The 19324-nt window shown below is 36.7% G+C and overlaps 1 protein-coding gene across 1 annotated transcript; it reads left to right on the top strand.

Moving 5' to 3' along the window:
- Positions 1-7888: 7888 nt before the first annotated feature.
- On the top strand, positions 7889-18972 carry Osi8 (Osiris 8). Its single transcript, XM_028321289.1, has 3 exons — positions 7889-8367; positions 16415-16698; positions 17984-18972. The coding sequence occupies exons 1-3, from the start codon at positions 7981-7983 to the stop codon at positions 18030-18032; spliced, it is 720 nt and encodes a 239-aa protein (XP_028177090.1). The 5' UTR covers positions 7889-7980; the 3' UTR covers positions 18033-18972.
- Positions 18973-19324: the final 352 nt, after the last annotated feature.

Below are 19324 nucleotides of genomic sequence, written 5' to 3'. Positions count from 1 at the left end.
AGTTGTTGACAATTGTGTATACCTGGGACAAGTTAGGTCCATCTTTGAGAAAGAGGTCTATCGCAGAATTCAACTCAGCTAAGCATCGATCGGGAAGCTTCGCTATTACGTCTGAAATACCTCAGCGTCTTAAGACAAAAGTCTTCTACCAGTGAGTATTGCCAGTGATGGTGTATGGATGTGAAACTTGGTCGCTTACTATGAGCCTAATAAGAATCAGAAATGTGAATATCGGCAAGAGAACCAAAGTGACCGGCATAGCCCGTAAAATTGCATAAATCAAGTAGCAGTGGGCGGGGCACATAGCTCGTACAGATAATGTCTATTGGGACTAAAAAGTTGTCGAGTGGAAACCACGGACCAGTGAGCAGGCCCCCACTAGGTAGACCGACGATCTGGTGAAGGTCGAGGGAAGAACCTGGAAGAATTATTTTAATAAGATAGCAATAGCAGTGTATTTTTTCTAATGAAACCTAAAAAAATTAGTTTTATTGTCTTCTGTCCAATGAATGGTACGGTCCAATGATTGGTAGTTCATCCTATTACTCGTATTATGCTCTATTGGTTTCATTATTATTTTAAGTTACACAAACAATTTATAGCACAATAAAAGTATCTATTTTCATTTAATATCAATTCGGTGTACGTGTTTTCTCAATTCGATACCCCATATCGCGAGTCAAGGATGTCGAGGAAAGTGTTCTGGCCATCCCAAAGTTGCAGGCCGAAGTAGTCAAAATCAACCAGGAATTGTGCGAAAGAGATCAGTGGTCTCGGGCAAGTAATGTGGAAATCAAGGGCATTCCTCCAAGTAAAAATGAAAATCTCTTCGAGATTGCTCTCAAAATAGGCTCCGCTATCGATTGTCCTCTCAAAAAAGATGACCTCAACTTCATTACGAGAGTGCCCTCAAGAAAACCCAATACACCGAAGCCAATAATAATGTGTTTCAACAACAGATACCTAAAAGAAGAATTCATCGTAGCAGCGCGGAAACTGAAGACTGTCAAACCTGGTTCACTGGGCTTTCAGAACGACGGGCAAATCTTCGTCAATGACCATCTTACGGTGCAAAACAAGAATCTCCTATCAAAAGCGAAGGCCCTAGGAAGAGAGTCTAATTTTCAATTCGTTTGGGTAAAACACTGCAAGATAATGGCCCGAAAGTCCCCTACCTCTCCGATAATTACTATAAAAACAGAAAGAGACCTTTCAAAAATAAAATAACTTCATTAAAATTTAATTTAAGTATTATGATATCATTATTGTTTACTTTACGTTCGAAGAAGCTTGAAATAACTCAATATTATTATTGTCTGCGGGCCGGCGGGTTGCGCTTGGGAGCACCTGACTTGCAACTTAACTTCGATGGGACGGTACTTCGTGCGTTCGTGCGATTTGTTGTGAGTATTGTGCGTGTTATAACTGCTACCATCCACACCGTAGTGAGCGCTAACGTCTACTCATTAAGGGTCATATTCGGTCTGCGTCTATGCGCGTTGAGCCTAATTTCGCTTGCTGTTCGCTCGGCTGAGAAATACAAAATTACCTTTAATTTTTATCTATACTCAATGTTTTCTCGTTCATTAGTTATGATCACAGTTCAAAACATTATGGACTTGTATTTTTATTGGAATGATGACCGTCGTGCGTCTGGACCGAGTATACGTGATTATAATGTGATTAATTACACTTTGAGTGACCGTTTACGATATTTATGGATTCCGACAATACCAAAAAATTTAACGTACTATGCATTTAGTTTAGACGTTTTTAAAAATAAAAGAACTAAATTCACTTAACATTTATTACCAAAATACTCGAGGACTACGTAGTAAAACAAGTGATTTTAAACGTAGTGTTTGCCTAAATTCATACGATGTTATTGCGCTAACTGAGACTTGGTTATTGGATGGAATATACGATAATGAGCTTTTTGATGGACGTTATTTAGTGTACAGATGAGACAGGGATTATGCCAAGGTGGGTCAAAGTCGGGGTGGCGGGGTACTTTTAGCCGTTCGTCGCGAGTTTACCGTAATTGAGCGACCAGATTGGTGTAGTACTGCCGAAGACCTGTGGTTAACTATTATCTTTAACAATAGTAACAATAAGCAGACTTTAATTCATATTTGCGTACTATATCTGTGTCCTCAAAACAAAGGTTATTCTTTTGATACTCAATTAAAAAATTACTCAGATAAAATGGTTGAAGTGTGTAATTCACGACCGGAAGATAAGTTTATTTTAATGGGCGATTTTAACCTGAGCAACGTCGATTGGATCCAAGACCATGGTGATCTATCTCCAGTGGGGGTAGTTGGCGAACATCAGGTAGACTTTTTTGACTCAATCACATTATGTAATCTAATTCAATTTAACAACAATCGTAACGTGAATAATCGAGTCTTAGACTTGGTTTTCTCTAGTTCATCCCTGCCTCTCTCAGTGCAGTGCTGCCTCGATCCACTTGTACCTGAGGACCCCCACCACAAATCGCTGGAGATATTGGCAAATCTCTCTGTCCCACCGTCTCTTGACTCCAGACCTAGACGTAAATACCTATACAATACTGCTGATTACGAGGCTATATCATTTTCTTTGGATGAGACGAATTGGCATGATTGTTTATATGGTGTACCGCTCGAGAATGCCGTGAAGTTGTTTTATGATAAGTTATACACTTTGCGTGATAAGTACGTGCCTGCTAAAACCATCATTACACGCAGATCACCTCCGTGGTTTAGTCCAGCACTCTTAAAAGCTTTAAAAGAGAAACATAAATATTTTCGCAAATTTAAAACATATAATAACTTACATGATTATCAAACCTTTTCTTTATTAAGGAAAAGAGTAAAAATTTTAGAAAAACAATGTTATGACACATATATTAATAAAGCTGAAACTTCTATTATAAATAACCCAAAGACATTTTGGTCCTATATAAAAGCATTAAAAAATAGTGAATGCTCTTTTCCGGCTTCAATGATCTATGAAAATAGATCGGCGGATTCAGGGGAGGCTATTTGTGAACTTTTTTCTACCTACTTTCATTCAACCTTTTTAGGGTCTGAAGNAAATAAATAAAATTAAATAAATTATGCTAGACTGTTGGCTACAATAGAATTAAATCCTGCCCTGACATGCCTATCATAAATATAGTTGGCGCCAAGTGACTGTCACACTAAGCCCCATTGTTACCCAGCCGTGCTTGGGATCCAAGCGAGCTCTTGGCTCTTTGAAAATTAACATTTTCACTTTTCACCTTCAAGTCACTTTTAGTCTCGGTATGGAATTTTATATCGGATAATATTCTTTTACTTCACTTTGAAGCAGGGATTTCACATGATTCAGTAATTTCTGTGTAAATGAGAGTATGAAAATAGATAGATTTGAATAGACAGATAAGCTTTTTTCTAGAATAAAGAAACCGTGATACCCACTGAGAATGAAAATAACTAATAATATGAAATAATATGGGGGATTTTCATTTGTTATCTTTCTCAATAATTCTTTAAACCAGATTGATTGACTTTGTACCAAACCATTTAAATCCATGTAGCGTATGTATCCAAGATCAAACAACAAATTCAGCAGTAAGCAAGTACTCAAAGAGTTGTATTGGAAAACAGGTTATTGCTGTTTGAACCAGAAATCCCGTAACGTTAACGTTAATAACGTTACAGGAAAATGTCACCTGTCATACACTTTCCTTACAATGTAGGGAAGTCGAACCCTAACTTCGAAGTCTTCCTATGTTCTTCTGATTTAATTTCTTTACGGGTCGAACGGCAGTTAACTTTCCCCTGGAACAAACTTGACCTTCACTGGGTGGGTTTTAATGGCGGTCAAGCTGTAGATCCTGGCTACACTGCAGTCGCAGCGGTGGGGACGAGAGGTGGCAATAGTCCCGTAGCTTAAAGTTGATTTGATTATTAAATAATTTATTAAAAGTCAAAAACCTGTATTTTTCTGCACAATATTCTTTTTCGTCATAAAAATTATATATTATTACATAATATTATTACAATAATAAATGATCTCCATACTTAGATTAACGTTCTTACAATACTTCCATAATTCACATCCGTCCTTTTCGATTATGATACGTTATGAAGTACCTATACAAGCAATCTATATATATAAAAGAAAGTCGTGTTAGTTACTCCACTTATAACTCAAGAACGGCTGAACCGATTTAGTTGAAAATTGTCAGGGAGGTAGTTTAGAGCCAGGAGAAGGACATAGGATACTTTTTATCCCGTTCGAAATTAAAAAAAAGTCTGCTTATTTATTGCCATTAAGGCGGAACAAAGTTCGCCGGGTCAGCTAGTTCTAAATAAATCATCGTATATATAAATTTTAATCGTATGTAATTAATTGGTTTTTTACTTCCTACGCAGTAGGAGATAATTATTGTTTATAGCAAAGCGGTTTGTGTTATGTTTAAATAATTTATTATTTATTAATAAACTTATTTGCATCAACATTTAATCACATGAAATTATGCCTAGACATTATTTGCTCTGTGAGAACATTGTAAATAACATAGTTATACAATTTAATAAGCTTTAAAATCACTTAAATATTGAAAGGAATACAAAACTGTTGAGCATGAAAATTATTTTTTCACTAGGTACTTAGATACGGGACTATTTCCATCTCTCGTTCCCACCGCTGCAACTCCTGTGTAGCCAGGACCTACAGCTTGACCGCCAATAAAAACCCAACCAATGAAGGTTAAGTTTGTCCCGGGGGAAAGATAAACTGTCATTGGACCCGCAACAAAATTAATAAGAAGTACACAGGAGGAGTCCGAAGGTACTTAGGTAGGAACTAAGAACTAACTCTACCAACAAAACCAATATTATGGTCATAAACCTTTAATTTGTTTCAATGAAAAGACGTTCACTGCTGGATAAAATCCTCCCCCAAAGTTTTCAAACACCGGTCCTTCGCTGCCCGCATCCAGGTGCGTCTCGATACCTTCACCAGATCCGAACGGGAGGCTTGCCTACACTAAGTACGTACTCCATGTAAAAATCGAGTCTTAGGCCTAAATACTAAAATGGAAATCAATTATATTATGAATCAATACTCAATAATAGGTTTAACCCAACCTTGACTCTTCAATCCGGCGACGTGGACCGTGGACCAAGCTAAAAGTGGGCCAAATCGCTGGAAGCTCCTCAAAAATTCAACTAAGTACAGATGTAAATCAATGCTCCAATTGTTTCTTTGACAGGGTGGTTTTTTTTGCATTTATTTGAGGTTTTCAAAACTCCTTTTGATTTTAAGATTTGCGATGGAACGAGACAACATAAATGGCATTGGACAGTAAACACTGTTGCCAATAGTACTAAGTGGTGGATGATTTACTTTTAGTATACTCGTACTTACATAATTTACCTTTTCGACCTAGGTACTCGCTTGGGAACTCAACTTACAATATTTGAGCCAAGAGAGTCAAACTGTATATCGCTAGATGTAGCGAAGCGATCACGAACTAAAATTGATAATCGCCCGTGTTCACAAACGATGCTTACTTAAGTGAAGCAGCAAATCGAACGCACAGCGTTAGAGCTCTGTGATTAGTTCGTGTATCACCCTGTGCATCCACGCACACTGTGATACCTCATAGTTATGTTTGTGAATATGGGCGAATCAATGTTGACAATGCTTATAGCGTGACTTAACGCCTTTAGCGGTAGGTTCAAATCCCGATCAGGGCAATTAAGTTACATAATAGCTCATTTACTATATTGATGTGTTGTTATGAATAATTAATATTAATGTTGTCTAACTATGGACTACAAATAATAGTAATTAATTAACTTAATTTATTTGTTTCCTCCTAACCAAAGTTATATCGGTTATTGAAGCATTTTTTCATAATTTTTCATTCTTCATTTCTATTACGTTTGAAAGTGGCAGTAGTTTTCCTTACTCTGATGTCATAGTCGTTTGCAAACCCCTTTTGAATCTTTTTCTTGTCGACAACAAACCTACACAGTGTCAGCCCAAAACTCCGCTACAAGAGTGGCGTTGTCAGCAGCATTCATTAAATCCTCCTGCGTGCAGTTGTTCGGACACTCAGAGCATACCATGTGCTTCATCGACTGGGGAACAAAACTTTTTTGAATCGAGCTAAGTTATTAGGCACTGTATTCTTTGCGTTTATTTTGTAGTTCTTTTATACTTTTATATCGAGCTTGCTCCATAGTTAACGGTTTCGCTTACAGTTTCTAGATTCGCTGGAAATCTTTAGTAGGTACTTCTGATGTGAAATTTCCTTCTATAAGAAATACTGTTAAATTAACTGCTAATAGTGTCGGTAAACTCTATACTACTCGTAATAAAATTTATATCTCGCTAATCTAATAATGTTTTGCTATCACCAAACTTCTGGACCTATTAGGCAATTTTTTTTTCACAAATATTTGTAAGCCCTCTTCGGGATTCAACGAATAAGTGAGAGAATTAATCTAAACATTATAAAAAGTAAACATTGTACTAAATTATTCGTTTTAGCCAAATGACGTCCACAGCTGGACAAAGGCCTACCCAAGGCTTTCCATAATGAACGGTCCTGCGCTGGCCGGATCCAGGTTCCTCCCACGACCTTCACCAGATCGTCGGTCCACCTAGTAGGAGTCTGCCCACGCTACCTCTTCCAGCCCGTGGTCGTCGCCACTCGAGAACTTTTAGCTGCCTAAACTAAAATTAATAGTAAACGATAATCCATGTGAACAATGCAGATAGAAGTTTATGATAAATGATATGATATTTATGATAAATGATTATAGACCCTGAGGGTGTAAATTTTAAATTTACACCCTCAGGGTCTATAATATCATCCCCAAACTAAACTATCTGATATCAGTCTATCAATACTATCACTGAAGTTCGGTTCAATATACTCGCACTGATACAGTCGACGAGAAAAGTGTTATTTTTACTGTTAATTTCATTTTCTTTTGATACGCAGTGAATAAGTTACCTTTTTTGCTTCTGCTTTTTTGTCCGTTGTTGTTTCAATTCTTTAGATAGTTCAAATATTCGTAAAAATCTAATTAATTTATGAATCCACTATTTTAACAGTCCAGTAATAGAAAATTATCAGTTTCACTCTAAAATCCATGACCATAAAACGACAAAATGAGCGTAAATTGATGCAAATGCTCATCATACTAATACAGAAAGAGCCAAAACACACGATGCGTAGCGGCGACGAGATGGGACGCCAGAGCGGTGCTGCTGCGTCTTCTTTCATAGAAACATAGCCGTGCGGCGCGACGCCGCGATATACTTCGAAATCTTTGCTGTACTTACGGCGTTGCAACGCATCGTGTGCTTTGGCTCTAAGATTGGAACTCGCAACCTACAGCTGGCATCGTAGTCTGATATGCTAGCCATCAGGCCAGTGAGCATTGAAGGGCCTTGGACGCGGAGCATTGAAGGGCCTTGGACGGGCCTTCCAAAATAGTTTTAACTGTTATCGTCAGATACATAATATTGTTTTATCTTTATACACATTATGTAAAACCTCCAAATATCCTTATGATGCAAATGCAATAAAAACCTAGGTACGGTTTTCGTTTTGACAGCTATGAATCGCTGAAACTGGACAATAAAGAGACAGGAAGAACGCTATTAAAGCTCAAACTCTGCTTGACAGTGTTGATGGAGCTTTTAATTTGCTTTATTGCTGGTCATAAGCATTTTAAGCATTGCTTAAAAATAAAAAGTACGATCAGGTCAGATGGAAGTCAGAAAGAGCAAGGTAGAGCCGAAAACGTTTCGAAGTCAAAACCAACTAACAATTTTATCCACAACAGTCCGACTGACTGCATAAATGCATCGATGCATCCCTCTCAGTAACGTCCACTGTACCGTGAAACTAAGCGCATATAAACGCTTACAGTGCTCTAGTTTAAAACACAGTGCCCATACAGCGAACGGCGTGAAGACTACGTCACGATGGTACCACATTACCTCCTAATTTTGACCTTGGCAGTCGCTGCCAGCGCCAGGACGGCGTCAACAAACAAAAATACCCTGGATGAAGCCAGGAGTACAGAGGACAGTGTTCTAGGCGATCTGAAAATCGCATACGAAACATACAGGGATTGTAGTGGTGGCGACCTCTCTAGCTGTCTTAAGAGAAAACTGGCGAAAGCTATTACGAGGATATCGAAAAGTGATGAGGTGTCAGTCCTTAGTGGAGTCACGATAACCAAAGATAAGGATGCGAAGGTCAACGACGTTGAGGTCGAGGAGGCGATCCCTAGAGGTCTTGACGAGAGCTCTCTGGACAACCTTATCTTGGACAAGATCGTTGGATTCATGCAGACTCACACAATCCAGGTAAGGATCAATCAAATTTTAGCTTTACAACAACAACAATTCTAGGAAATACTTTAGTCATTAATTTGCCATAAGCGTTGAAATATTTTAAGCTGTAAGTTATCTTACACACAATCCAGGTAAGGATCAATCAAATTTTAGCTTTACAACAACAAACATTCTAGGAAATACTTTTTAGTCAATAATTTCCGAAAACTGTTAAATTATTTTAAACTATAAGCATTCTTACACACAATCCAGGTAAGGACTGTTCAAATTTTAGCTTCACCAGACAGAAAATTCTAGAAATACTTAAGTCATTCATTTCTTAAAGTTGAATTATTGTAAGCTCTATGAAATGAAAATAAAATAAAAACAAACGATGTTCATTACTTGGTTCGTGTCAATTGTTAATAAGGATATGCTTTACTAACATTAAAGACTTTTCTTTGGCTTTTAATTGTTATTTTTCGATAATTGTAATTTTGTTTTTTTGGTTCTTCCGTAATACAGTTAATGTTATTTTAATCTAAAACCATTTAATATTATTAAGTAGATAGTTCTGAAAGTTATCTAATTTACTTTTGTTATTAATATTCAAATAATTAGTTTTATTGTAAGTTTCCAGTACGGTACTTATCTAGATGGATCTAGACAACCGTCTATTACTTATTTATATTATATCTGAAATCTAGGAATCTTGTAAAGATAATTAACCTGAAACTTTAATAACTATCACAACTAAAACTAAACAAAAAAATACTGTACAAAAAAAGAAAAGTAACAATAAACCTACCTAAAGTTATGAGCCAGTCAATACATTTCTTATTGCTGTTGCTAAAAGAAAATCAATTGTCAGTCGGTGCGTGAGCATGAAATTGATTAGCGACGACAAATTACGCGCTTTGACAGGTTGATGGGCAATTATGATCAAAGATGGAGCGATTATAGTTGTTATGTAACTAATTGTTACTATAAATAGTGGTAGGGTCAAGGTGACAGTATTATAACGTCTAACGCCGAAAAAGGACGGAGACAAAGATATTTTTCATGATACAAAACTTTAACCTTACGTCCTTTAAGGACCTCCAAGTAATGTCCATGCAGACTAAAAGATGAAGACGGGGATGCCCTGCTCGATGGACTGACGACCGAAAGAAGATATGAGTGTGATGACTGGATGAAAATGGCGGGAAATCGTGCAGAACCTACTGGACTGCAATTGGTTGATATTTGATGGTGTCAAACTATTAGAGACACAATAAGGTTGGAATTGTAGATGACGTCATCGTATTCCCAAGAGGTTCGAAATATTTTGAAATACTCAGTCAATCTTTGTGGAAATCCTTGGGGGAGGCCTTTGTCCAGCAGTGGACGTCTTTCGGCTGAAACGAACGAACGAACTCAGTCACTCAGAAATTAAGGTGGTCATTATCTAATTGCCCAAAGTAGTAAAATCTAGCTTAGCTACTCTCACCCATGAACTTTGTCATGAAATGCCGGAATTTTCAGCAGAGGGTTACTAAAGTCAGATATAATTTGTAGGTAAATGTCTATTATTATAACCCCTGGTTACCCTCACAGTTACTGGGTAAATGTCAAAAACTGACCCCAATGAGCAAGTCTGACCAGAAGGGTCCGTATCCTTATTTACCTCTACATCTTTTTCTTCCCGCTCTTTTTCACCAACACTACCTAGAAAACACTCACTTTCACAGTCCATATAATGACATTATTCTGACACTGAAATTACGTTGGATTTAGTAACGACCATTACTTTGAAGATTACATGTCTTCCATGTTACATAACTGTAAGAATTACGTTGTTGATGGAAAAAAAATCAAATTAAGAAGATTTCAAATTCGCTTTTTACATGCCTACTATAAGATCTTGTTTCTAGCCAAATATCAATTTTATGTAAATGGGTAGTTAAAGGATTTGGCAATGGGCCAACGAACTCATTTAATTGGGTTTCATTTTTCCTTCGGGGGTCTGCTCTTTTTTCCTACCCCAAGGTTCCAAGGCATGCAAGCTAAGCCTAATATTTAGGTTGTACCTTACTGGGTAGCCTAAGCCCTACCATTTGAACTGTAACTAATTACCCTTAGAGCACGCAAAAAGGATTAAGAACTCTTTAAATTGCACGAGTGTAGATTCATGTTGATAAAATGCTAATTTTGTAATGAGCTTCTTACTAACAAAGCACAGTTTTAATGTCTATCTTTTTGTTTTTCTCGTGTTTATTTTGATTGATATCTTCTATTTCTACTTTAATAATTCTTAATGCCTTTGGTGGTTGATACCTTATTCTGCATTTATTATGCATTCAATAGCTTCTAGAAATTAATCCTTATTTGTTAAGTAAACATGAGCTGAATTTCATTACAGCGATCGAAGATTCTTCTCGTGGTGTCTTTGATAAATTATTGGAAAATTCGTTCCGAACGGCTACCAATCTTGTAATTACCCCCATTTCTAACAATCAAAGCTTATTAATATACATGTTTCCAATAACAACCAAGCAAAAAAGGCATACATAAACCAACGGATTGCACGAAATGCATAATGCACAGCTTTCTACTGCATCTCGGTAATTGCATGTTATTAATTTATCTTCACTTTTTTACAAGACACAGTCTATTTAGCAGTTCTCAGTCCAGCCTACTTACGGCAGCGTTTCTTCGCTAATTGGTGTGCGCACGAGTCGGTGGCGTGAACGCACTGGGGTGGTTTCTACTAGTTGGTACTTGATGAGTTGACAAGCTATTTTCGGTCTTATTGCATTAGATTTAGGAGAAATATAGATAACAGTCATTAGGAAACCAATGAGACTCAGGAAATAAAGAACGTTTGCTAAAACTAATTTGTGAGATTCTTCTCTTACGAAGGGACAACGATAAAGTTAGTTGATATTTCGCATCGCACTGGGATGGTTTCTAGTAGATGGTACTTGATGAGAACATCGAGTTAGTTGACAAGTAACTTTCAGCCTTATTGGGTCAGATATTAGGAAAAATATGGATTGAACTTTTAAGGAAACCAATGGGACTCCGGAAATAAAGAACGTTTGCTAAAAATTTGCGCGTTTGAGACTCTTCTTTCACAGTTTTAGTTTACGATTAGAAGGAATACCTTACAATACGGCAACATTGATAGTTTGATGTTATTTCATCGGACATCATGACCGTGACATCATTCAATGTACAATTTTGGGACACTTTTTTCTCATGACCTGAGGTGGAATTGTGTAAAGCAATCGTTATCATTTGACAGTTCATAACGTACGATTATTCTGTCAAACGCTTTGTTTAACTGACTTTATCGTACGTTATGAACTGTCAAATGATTACGATTGCTTTACACAATTCCACCTCTGGTCTACTAAAGTTCATAAGATTATTGCCACCTTTGGTTCACACCGATGCAACTCTATGACCAGGATTTACAGCTTGACCGGTGAAGCCAAGTGAAGGTCAAGGCCAAGTTACTCCCAGGTGAAAGTTTAATTGTCATTGAACTCAGGGCACATCTTCATATACGTTCAGAGTTCTCGGGTTCAAAGGTCAGTCAGGTCAACAAAAAGTAAATAGAGAAAGACTTATTATTTTGATGTAATATCCAATTTTTTTTCTGTTTTATTTTGATGCGGGGTCAAATGATTCCCCTGCAGCACCCTCACTAGTTGAATTTTAGTTTCTTCGGTTTTTAATGAAATTCCAATAATCACTCCATACGAACTTTACTAGTTGAGTTGTATTGCTGGTCAAGCTGTGGATCCAAGTTACACAAGAATTGCAAAGGTCAAACCAAGACTACGACTTCATTCAATTGTGTGCATTCATCTTTAGAATCATTTATGAAAATACAACATGAGTTTTCATTTGTCTTCGAAGTAATCGTCAATTAATTCATTATTAACAGTTATCGAAATTTAACATGACTGCCTAGTGAAAGGTGTCCAAGTTAAGTGATAATGTAATAAATCGATTTCAATCACACTTATTGAATTGTTTCCTGAACATTATTAATAAGTGATTTGTAAGCCTCATTAAGCAAATCATAGTGCCTTTCTCCTTATGTAAGGATATTAATATAAGAAAACACGTGTTTTATATCTAGCACCTACCTATATCACTTAGAAATTTAGAAAATATTCCATTATTGTTTAGGAAATTCAACTTCTTTGAACAGTTGTGCATTTTGTTTGGTATCTTAACTTTGCTTAGTTTGGGACTAAATTGATTGTCCAGTACCAAGTACTGGCAATTTATCGCCACAATAATACAGAGGTCGACAAGGATTGAACTCGATCCTCGATTTGGAAGTCCGGTACTTACCTAAAATGTTCGACCATTGTCGATATAAACTAGGTGTGAAGACTGGCTATACTTCGGAGAATGTGCGAAGGAATTACATGACCTAATTAATTAATAAAACAATGTTATGACACATATATTAATAAAGCTGAAACTTCTATTATAAATAACCCAAAGACATTTTGGTCCTATATAAAAGCATTAAAAAATAGCGAATGCTCTTTTCCGGCTTCAATGATCTATGAAAATAGATCGGCGGATTCAGGGGAGGCTATTTGTGAACTTTTTTCTACCTACTTTCATTCAACCTTTTTAGGGTCTGAAGCTGGCACGTCTTGCACTCACGTCATATCCGACTCTTGCCCCGACACCTGCTGCAGTATAGGTAATGTTGAGGTGGATACAGATGATCTGCTCAAACTATTAAAGTCCTTAGATTTAACCAAAGGTGCAGGACCTGATGAAATACCACCCATCTTTATAGTAAAATTAGCTAAAAGTATGGTTGTACCGATTTCTATATTATTTAAGCGTTCATTGCTTGAAGGTATTGTTCCGAACATCTGGAAATCTGCTTTCATTACTCCTATCCACAAAAAGGGCAATAGAGGCGATGTTAAAAACTATCGACCCATATCGAAACTATGCATTTTCTCGAAGGTTTTTGAGCGAGTTGTATACCAGCAACTTTACTCCTCTCTAGCGCCGTCATTTATACCACAACAACATGGTTTTCTTAAACGTCGATCCACAGTTTCGAACCTTCTGCTATCCAACGATTTCATAACGTCATCTATGGACTCTGGTGGCCAGGTCGATGCTATCTTTACGGACTACAGTAAGGCTTTCGATCGAATTGATCACGTGATGCTTCTACAGAAACTGCAGTTGGCCGGCGTTCACGGTAACCTACTTAGATGGTTCGAGTCATATATTGAGAATAGGTCTCAGATAGTTGTTTTGAACGGGTACAAATCTAAATGGATGTCTGTCCCATCCGGTGTGCCCCAGGGTTCACTTCTTGGCCCCCTCTTATTTATTATATTTGTGAACGATATAGGTAAGTGTTTCCAAAACTCTGAATTTCTATTATTCGCGGACGACATGAAAATACTTAAAAAAATTGACAATTTAAATGATTCGATGTTACTACAACATGATTTAGTTCGTTTTCAAAACTACTGCATTCATAACAAGCTGGATCTGAATGTATCCAAGTGCCAAGCTATTACTTTTACTCGAAAAGCTAATCCAACCAAATTTAATTACACTTTTAATAACCATAGTCTAGCTCATGTCGACCATATAAGGGACCTGGGAGTGATCCATGACTCGAAACTGCTGTTCGATGGACATGTGGATTATATAGTTAAGAAGGCCTCAAAGGCTCTTGGTTTTATTATGAGATCATGTGCACGCTTTTCCAATCTAAAACCTATAAAAATTTTATACTGTTCCTACGTTCGTAGCATCCTCGAGTATGCGTCTCAGGTCTGGAATCCCCAGTACAAAGTATACTGTAACCGAATTGAGTCCATCCAAAGAAGGTTTTTAAGATACTTGCAGTTCAAATCTAAGAAGCGCGATGTAGACTATTATGTGCGCTGCAGGAGGCACCACTTTATTCCTCTTGAGTTGCGTAGGACGGCTGCGGATATCACTTACTTAATGAACATATGTAACGGCCGTGTTGATAATTCCCAACTTTTAAGTAATGTCCGCCTACGAGTCCCCAACAAACAGAATCGAAAGCGCCCCTGCTTGCACCTGCCGTTGACTCGCACGAACTACCGTCGAAACTCGTTCTTCTGTAGGGTGGCAAATAGGTTCAATGAGATAGTTAGCGCTCACCCGCATGTAGACCTATTTTGTACCAACCCTACTGCTGTAAGAAAACTGATTGCAGGTGATTTCACGCGTCAGACACGTCGACCTGACATATAGTCAAATTTCTTCGAACTTCTTTCTATCCATTTTTTTTTTCTCTTTGCTTCTACGTATAATTAAAATTTGTTAAATTTTATACCCCTTGGTTATATAGAGGTGAAAACTATAGGCTTTGACCAACTACACTGTATCTATGCAATTTATATATTTGTAAGCTGTTTGTTTTCTGAATAAAATAAAATAAAAATAAAATAAAATTACACCCGATCACTATAATCCTTTTTAAGGCGAGAGTGAATAGTCATGTACGTACCATCCTAGGCTGCAAAAAAAAGACTAGCTTTTAAGTCGTACTTAAACATAACTAGGTTTAATTTCCTTAACCAATTTTTATTTTATTGGTCTGTCATTAGCTGACTTATGCTACAATTATCTGAATAGTCCGGAAGTTCCGAATCACATGAAGCACGACTGTTTTGTAGGGTTGTCACGTCTTGAGTTAAAAATATTTGAGACCTCCATTAATGCTCATCTTTATAAATTATGAAGACTTCCATTAATATATCTATCTATGTATAGCAGCCTTTGGGGTTCGTCTTCGAACATAGGCCTTCTCTTCAACCTTCTACCGATTTTGTCCCTGGCCACTTGCATCCAGTTTATTCCAGCTTGTTGCCGGATGTCATCTGTCCATCTTTTCGGTGATTCCTCTGACGCGGGTATCATTGCGGAGGTCTCTACTCTAAGGTCTTTCTGCATAAATGGATAGGTACTCATCTTTTTTTTTAGTGTCGTAAGTCAAGACTCACTTTAGGTCAATGCGCCATCTTAGTTAGTTATGCATCATCTTACAATTATTTATTTACGTTCAATATTTTACATAATATTATGTTCTTCTTCTTCTTATTCGTTTCGGTTGTAATTAGGTATATGCTGTATGCATAACTTTATCTAACATGGCAAGGCATTATAGATTGTGATATAATCATGATATAAAAATGTTCATTACATAATGCAAATAAGCGTTTTGCATCGTGTTTAAAAAAAAAGTTTAACACAATCAAAAAGAAAGTGACAGCCCTAATTTGATTTGTAGGAAATATTATTACTTTATTTTTATCCGCACTTTCGTTAGTATCATGTAGTGTAGGTATCGCATGTATACTGATATAATCGACCTAATCATCTATTTTATTAGAATTTATTACTTGTAATTACTAAAAATGAAGTAGTAGGTATTGAAATACTTTCTCTTAATGATATAATAGGAACAAAAATAGAGTTAATTATTTTTCACAAACAAATAAATATTTGCCCTATAGTCCAACAATTTAATTTGGGACTGGGAACGATTTAAATGGTATTATTATTTGACTTACAGTTCTCACTAGACAAATAAGTAAACCTTTATCAGTCAAAATTATACGAGATAATAGGTTGGGGAGAGCACCATAATGCTTGCAATGCAGGACCTCTCTTTGTGGAAGTCCTTGGCAAGGCTTTGAGCTGTAGACATCTTTTGACTAAGCTTAACTTGCCTTGATTCATCATCATCATTTCGGTCCACTTCTGAACATAGGTTTCTTCCAATGATTTCCACAATGGCCGGTTGGTGGCGGCCTGCATGTTCACGTTGAGGCGTTGATCACATCGGTTGTAGAGGCGGATACAACTCTCTGTTGGCAGACTGTCTGGTGCAGTAACATACGCCGTCTCCCACTGCCGATTTTACTTGGTCTGTCCAACGCATAGGTGATCTGCCACGCAATCTTTCAACTTTTCCTTGGACGACCAGTCGCTCTTGGAGTTGATTAGACAATACAAAAACTATGAAACTAAAAAAGAAACCTCTCTGTACTTCCAGGTCAAATTCCCCACCGGCGCTGACCTGCAGTCCGCCGAGGGTCGCAGCAGGAGGAAGAAGCTCGCCCCTCTCCTGGCTATCCCTCTCCTAATCGGTGGTATGCTGGTACCCCTGGCCTTTGGAGCCCTGGCTCTCTTAGCGGGCAAGGCCTTGATCGTGTCTAAGCTGGCGCTGGTGCTGGCTGGTATCATTGGGCTAAAGAAACTCCTGTCGCCGAGCGGTGGTGGAGAGGCCCATGAGGTGGTGGTTTCGTCTGCTGGGCACGGAGGCTCGGGATGGAGCAGGTATTGATACTTTTAGAAGATTTATTGATAGAACTTCGTTGTTCATATTTTTACGGTTATCTTGAAGTCAAATAAATATTCTAGGAGAAAATGAATATAACCTTACTTGAGCTTCAAATTAAAGTACTATTACACTACACTTTGTCATGCTGAGTAGTACCTACCTACTTGGATAGGATTTTTACAAACACCTTTTGTCAAAATTTATTGCATACCTTAATAATTATCTAGGAACGAAATCAAGGCTTGAATAACAAAGTCAAAATTTTGCCTACTATTGTGTGAGAAGTAACAATTTATTGAGGATAAACCATGATAATATCAGACTTTATGACCCTCTATGTGACAGAGCACAATGTGCCCTCCGAAGAACGGACTTTTCCTAGAATGTTTCTTCATGTTAATTCAAGCAACGTCCTGACTATAGAACAAAGTGGTTTTATGGGGGTCATTTTTGGTACCTTTTCTCTATGTGCCAACTTGTATCATTTGAAACATTTTGCGCAGCAATAGATGATTCTGATTCTATTTAAGTATGTCCCATCTAATCATCGATCTTCTGACTCAAGAGACGCCTATTTCTCTATTCACTACTATGTTGCTGATTGATTACTTTAAAGAGTGAGTCTTCAAGCACCCATTTAGTTAGTTCACATGGATTTGTCGCGAAAGTCGAATCGCCGACATCCGCAGGGCGTGGGTATATGGGCCGTAGAAATCGTAATGGTCATGTAATTTTCTAATTATACATCTTCATCGGCTAATTGGAACGCATTGCGGCTCGGCGATTTGGGAATTTTCCTCAAACATAGTAGTTAATTATTAAGGATTTATTTATTACAGGTTTAATTTATAGTGACGACAGGAAAAGTTTACCTTTTTACATATTATGCCTTTTACCTTTACATTTAATTCTCACGATTAAGCTGTAACATGAGTACCTTATCAAGAGCGAGCGTGCATTAATGTCATTCTCCAAGTTTTTTTGTGACAAATAACGAAATATACTTTCAGGGGACTTTCCAGATGAAATGATGATGATTTATTCAATAAAATTATGTTTTTTTTTTATTTTCATTATTTGGCAATAAACTTGGACGTGCACTGCGTCGCACGTTCAACTCCCAACAAATACATTGGTTATCGTTATAGTTATGGTCAAAATTTCGTCCGATTTTCTTTGCCTCGTCTGCTACAGTGTTGTCATTTAATTTTGTCATTGTGGATTAATTGATTTTATTATAATTTCTAGTATTTTGTATAATCAATTTTTCTCTCATTCCAGGTCGCTGGAGAACGCCCAAGACTTAGCGTACAACGCGTACTCCCAATAGTCTGAACCCACCAAACAATTCATTATGCTATAAGGAACAACCGTAACGTTTTTCCTACTACATAATTATTAGCACTTACTGTATAATACAGTGAAAACCCACTGAGTTTGGTAAGACCCAAACGGAGTTAATCAATGTTCGACAAACTGAAAATTGGTAACTACAGAGACGGATTTACACGACACGATTTTTGTCCACGACTGATGTAAAGTCCATGTTGGTAGCTTGGTTGTTTTTGTTATATTTTGGAAAAAATAGGTCTACGTGCTTATATAAAAAGCACCAAGCTTTGTCAATGTGTTCGCGGCTAGCTACGCAACATGGATCTGTGTAGAAAATTAAGTTTTTAATTTTACGCAGGGGTCGCAGCAAATGTTTGATCACAGATTAAAAAACTTGGCCTTGCATTTAGTGCTGGCTGGTGACTGAAATCGGTGCGTGTAAATCCTGCTCGATTGAAGAGTGACGTCTTTGTTAGATAAAATCGTGACATAACAGCTTGTGAAAAACGTGGTCAGTATTATCGTGTGAGTGGTAAGGACGATTTATATGTTGCGTTTTTTTCTAATGCGGATTACTACGACATAATGGCATGCATGAATGGATTTTGAGACGTAAAATAACATTGAATGAGTTAGAGAATACTATTCGGTTTCTCTTAGCATCGACGATGTTGAAATACCTCGTACTCTTCTGGAAAAGGTTATAATTATGCACTGTAAATTATTTAACCTACTTATTTATTTATCATAGTTAGACCAACAGTAAAACGTAAGTGTATTTTTAATTTTAACATATATTTATGTACAATGTGAATGAGCCTTTGGATGTTGCTTTAATAAATATGTACGTATTTATTTTGCCGATTATATTGATTTATAGATTTATTTATCCATTTTGAGTTATTTTTTATTTTATATACGTAAATGGTGTGTACAAAGATCATGCTTATCTATCACGTATTTATTTTATTAACAATTATTTATTCAATTATTATATTTATGTATTTATCATAAAAGTATATATTATTATTATTTTTTGCAATGTACATAATGTAAATAAATTATTGCATTTATTTAATAAAATAAATATACATATCAAAGTATATATGTAATAAACATATTATTTATATTATTTTGTGTTAACACTATCACAGACTGATCTCATATTATGTATTCGTCTACTATTTAATGAAATATATAAATAATATTGTTATGGTGCTCATTATTGTAATGTAAATATATTTATACTTGTATTTCTCATTGAATGTTATATTCGAGTCAAACGATTAA

This window comes from Ostrinia furnacalis, unplaced genomic scaffold (genome assembly GCF_004193835.3).
Source record: "Ostrinia furnacalis isolate ACB-3 unplaced genomic scaffold, ASM419383v2 OfSCF7492, whole genome shotgun sequence".
NCBI lineage: Eukaryota > Metazoa > Arthropoda > Insecta > Lepidoptera > Crambidae > Ostrinia > Ostrinia furnacalis.
This window is presented reverse-complemented; position numbering and strand designations above follow the sequence as displayed.

Excerpts from the sequence above, each read along its gene's own strand:
- Osi8 (XM_028321289.1), top strand. The coding sequence starts at position 7,981 with ATGGTACCACATTACCTCCTAATTTTGACCTTGGCAGTCGCTGCCAGC. Across the intron at positions 8,368-16,414 it reads TGCAGACTCACACAATCCAG|GTCAAATTCCCCACCGGCGC; the intron begins GTAAGGATCAAT and ends CTGTACTTCCAG. Across the intron at positions 16,699-17,983 it reads GGAGGCTCGGGATGGAGCAG|GTCGCTGGAGAACGCCCAAG; the intron begins GTATTGATACTT and ends CTCTCATTCCAG.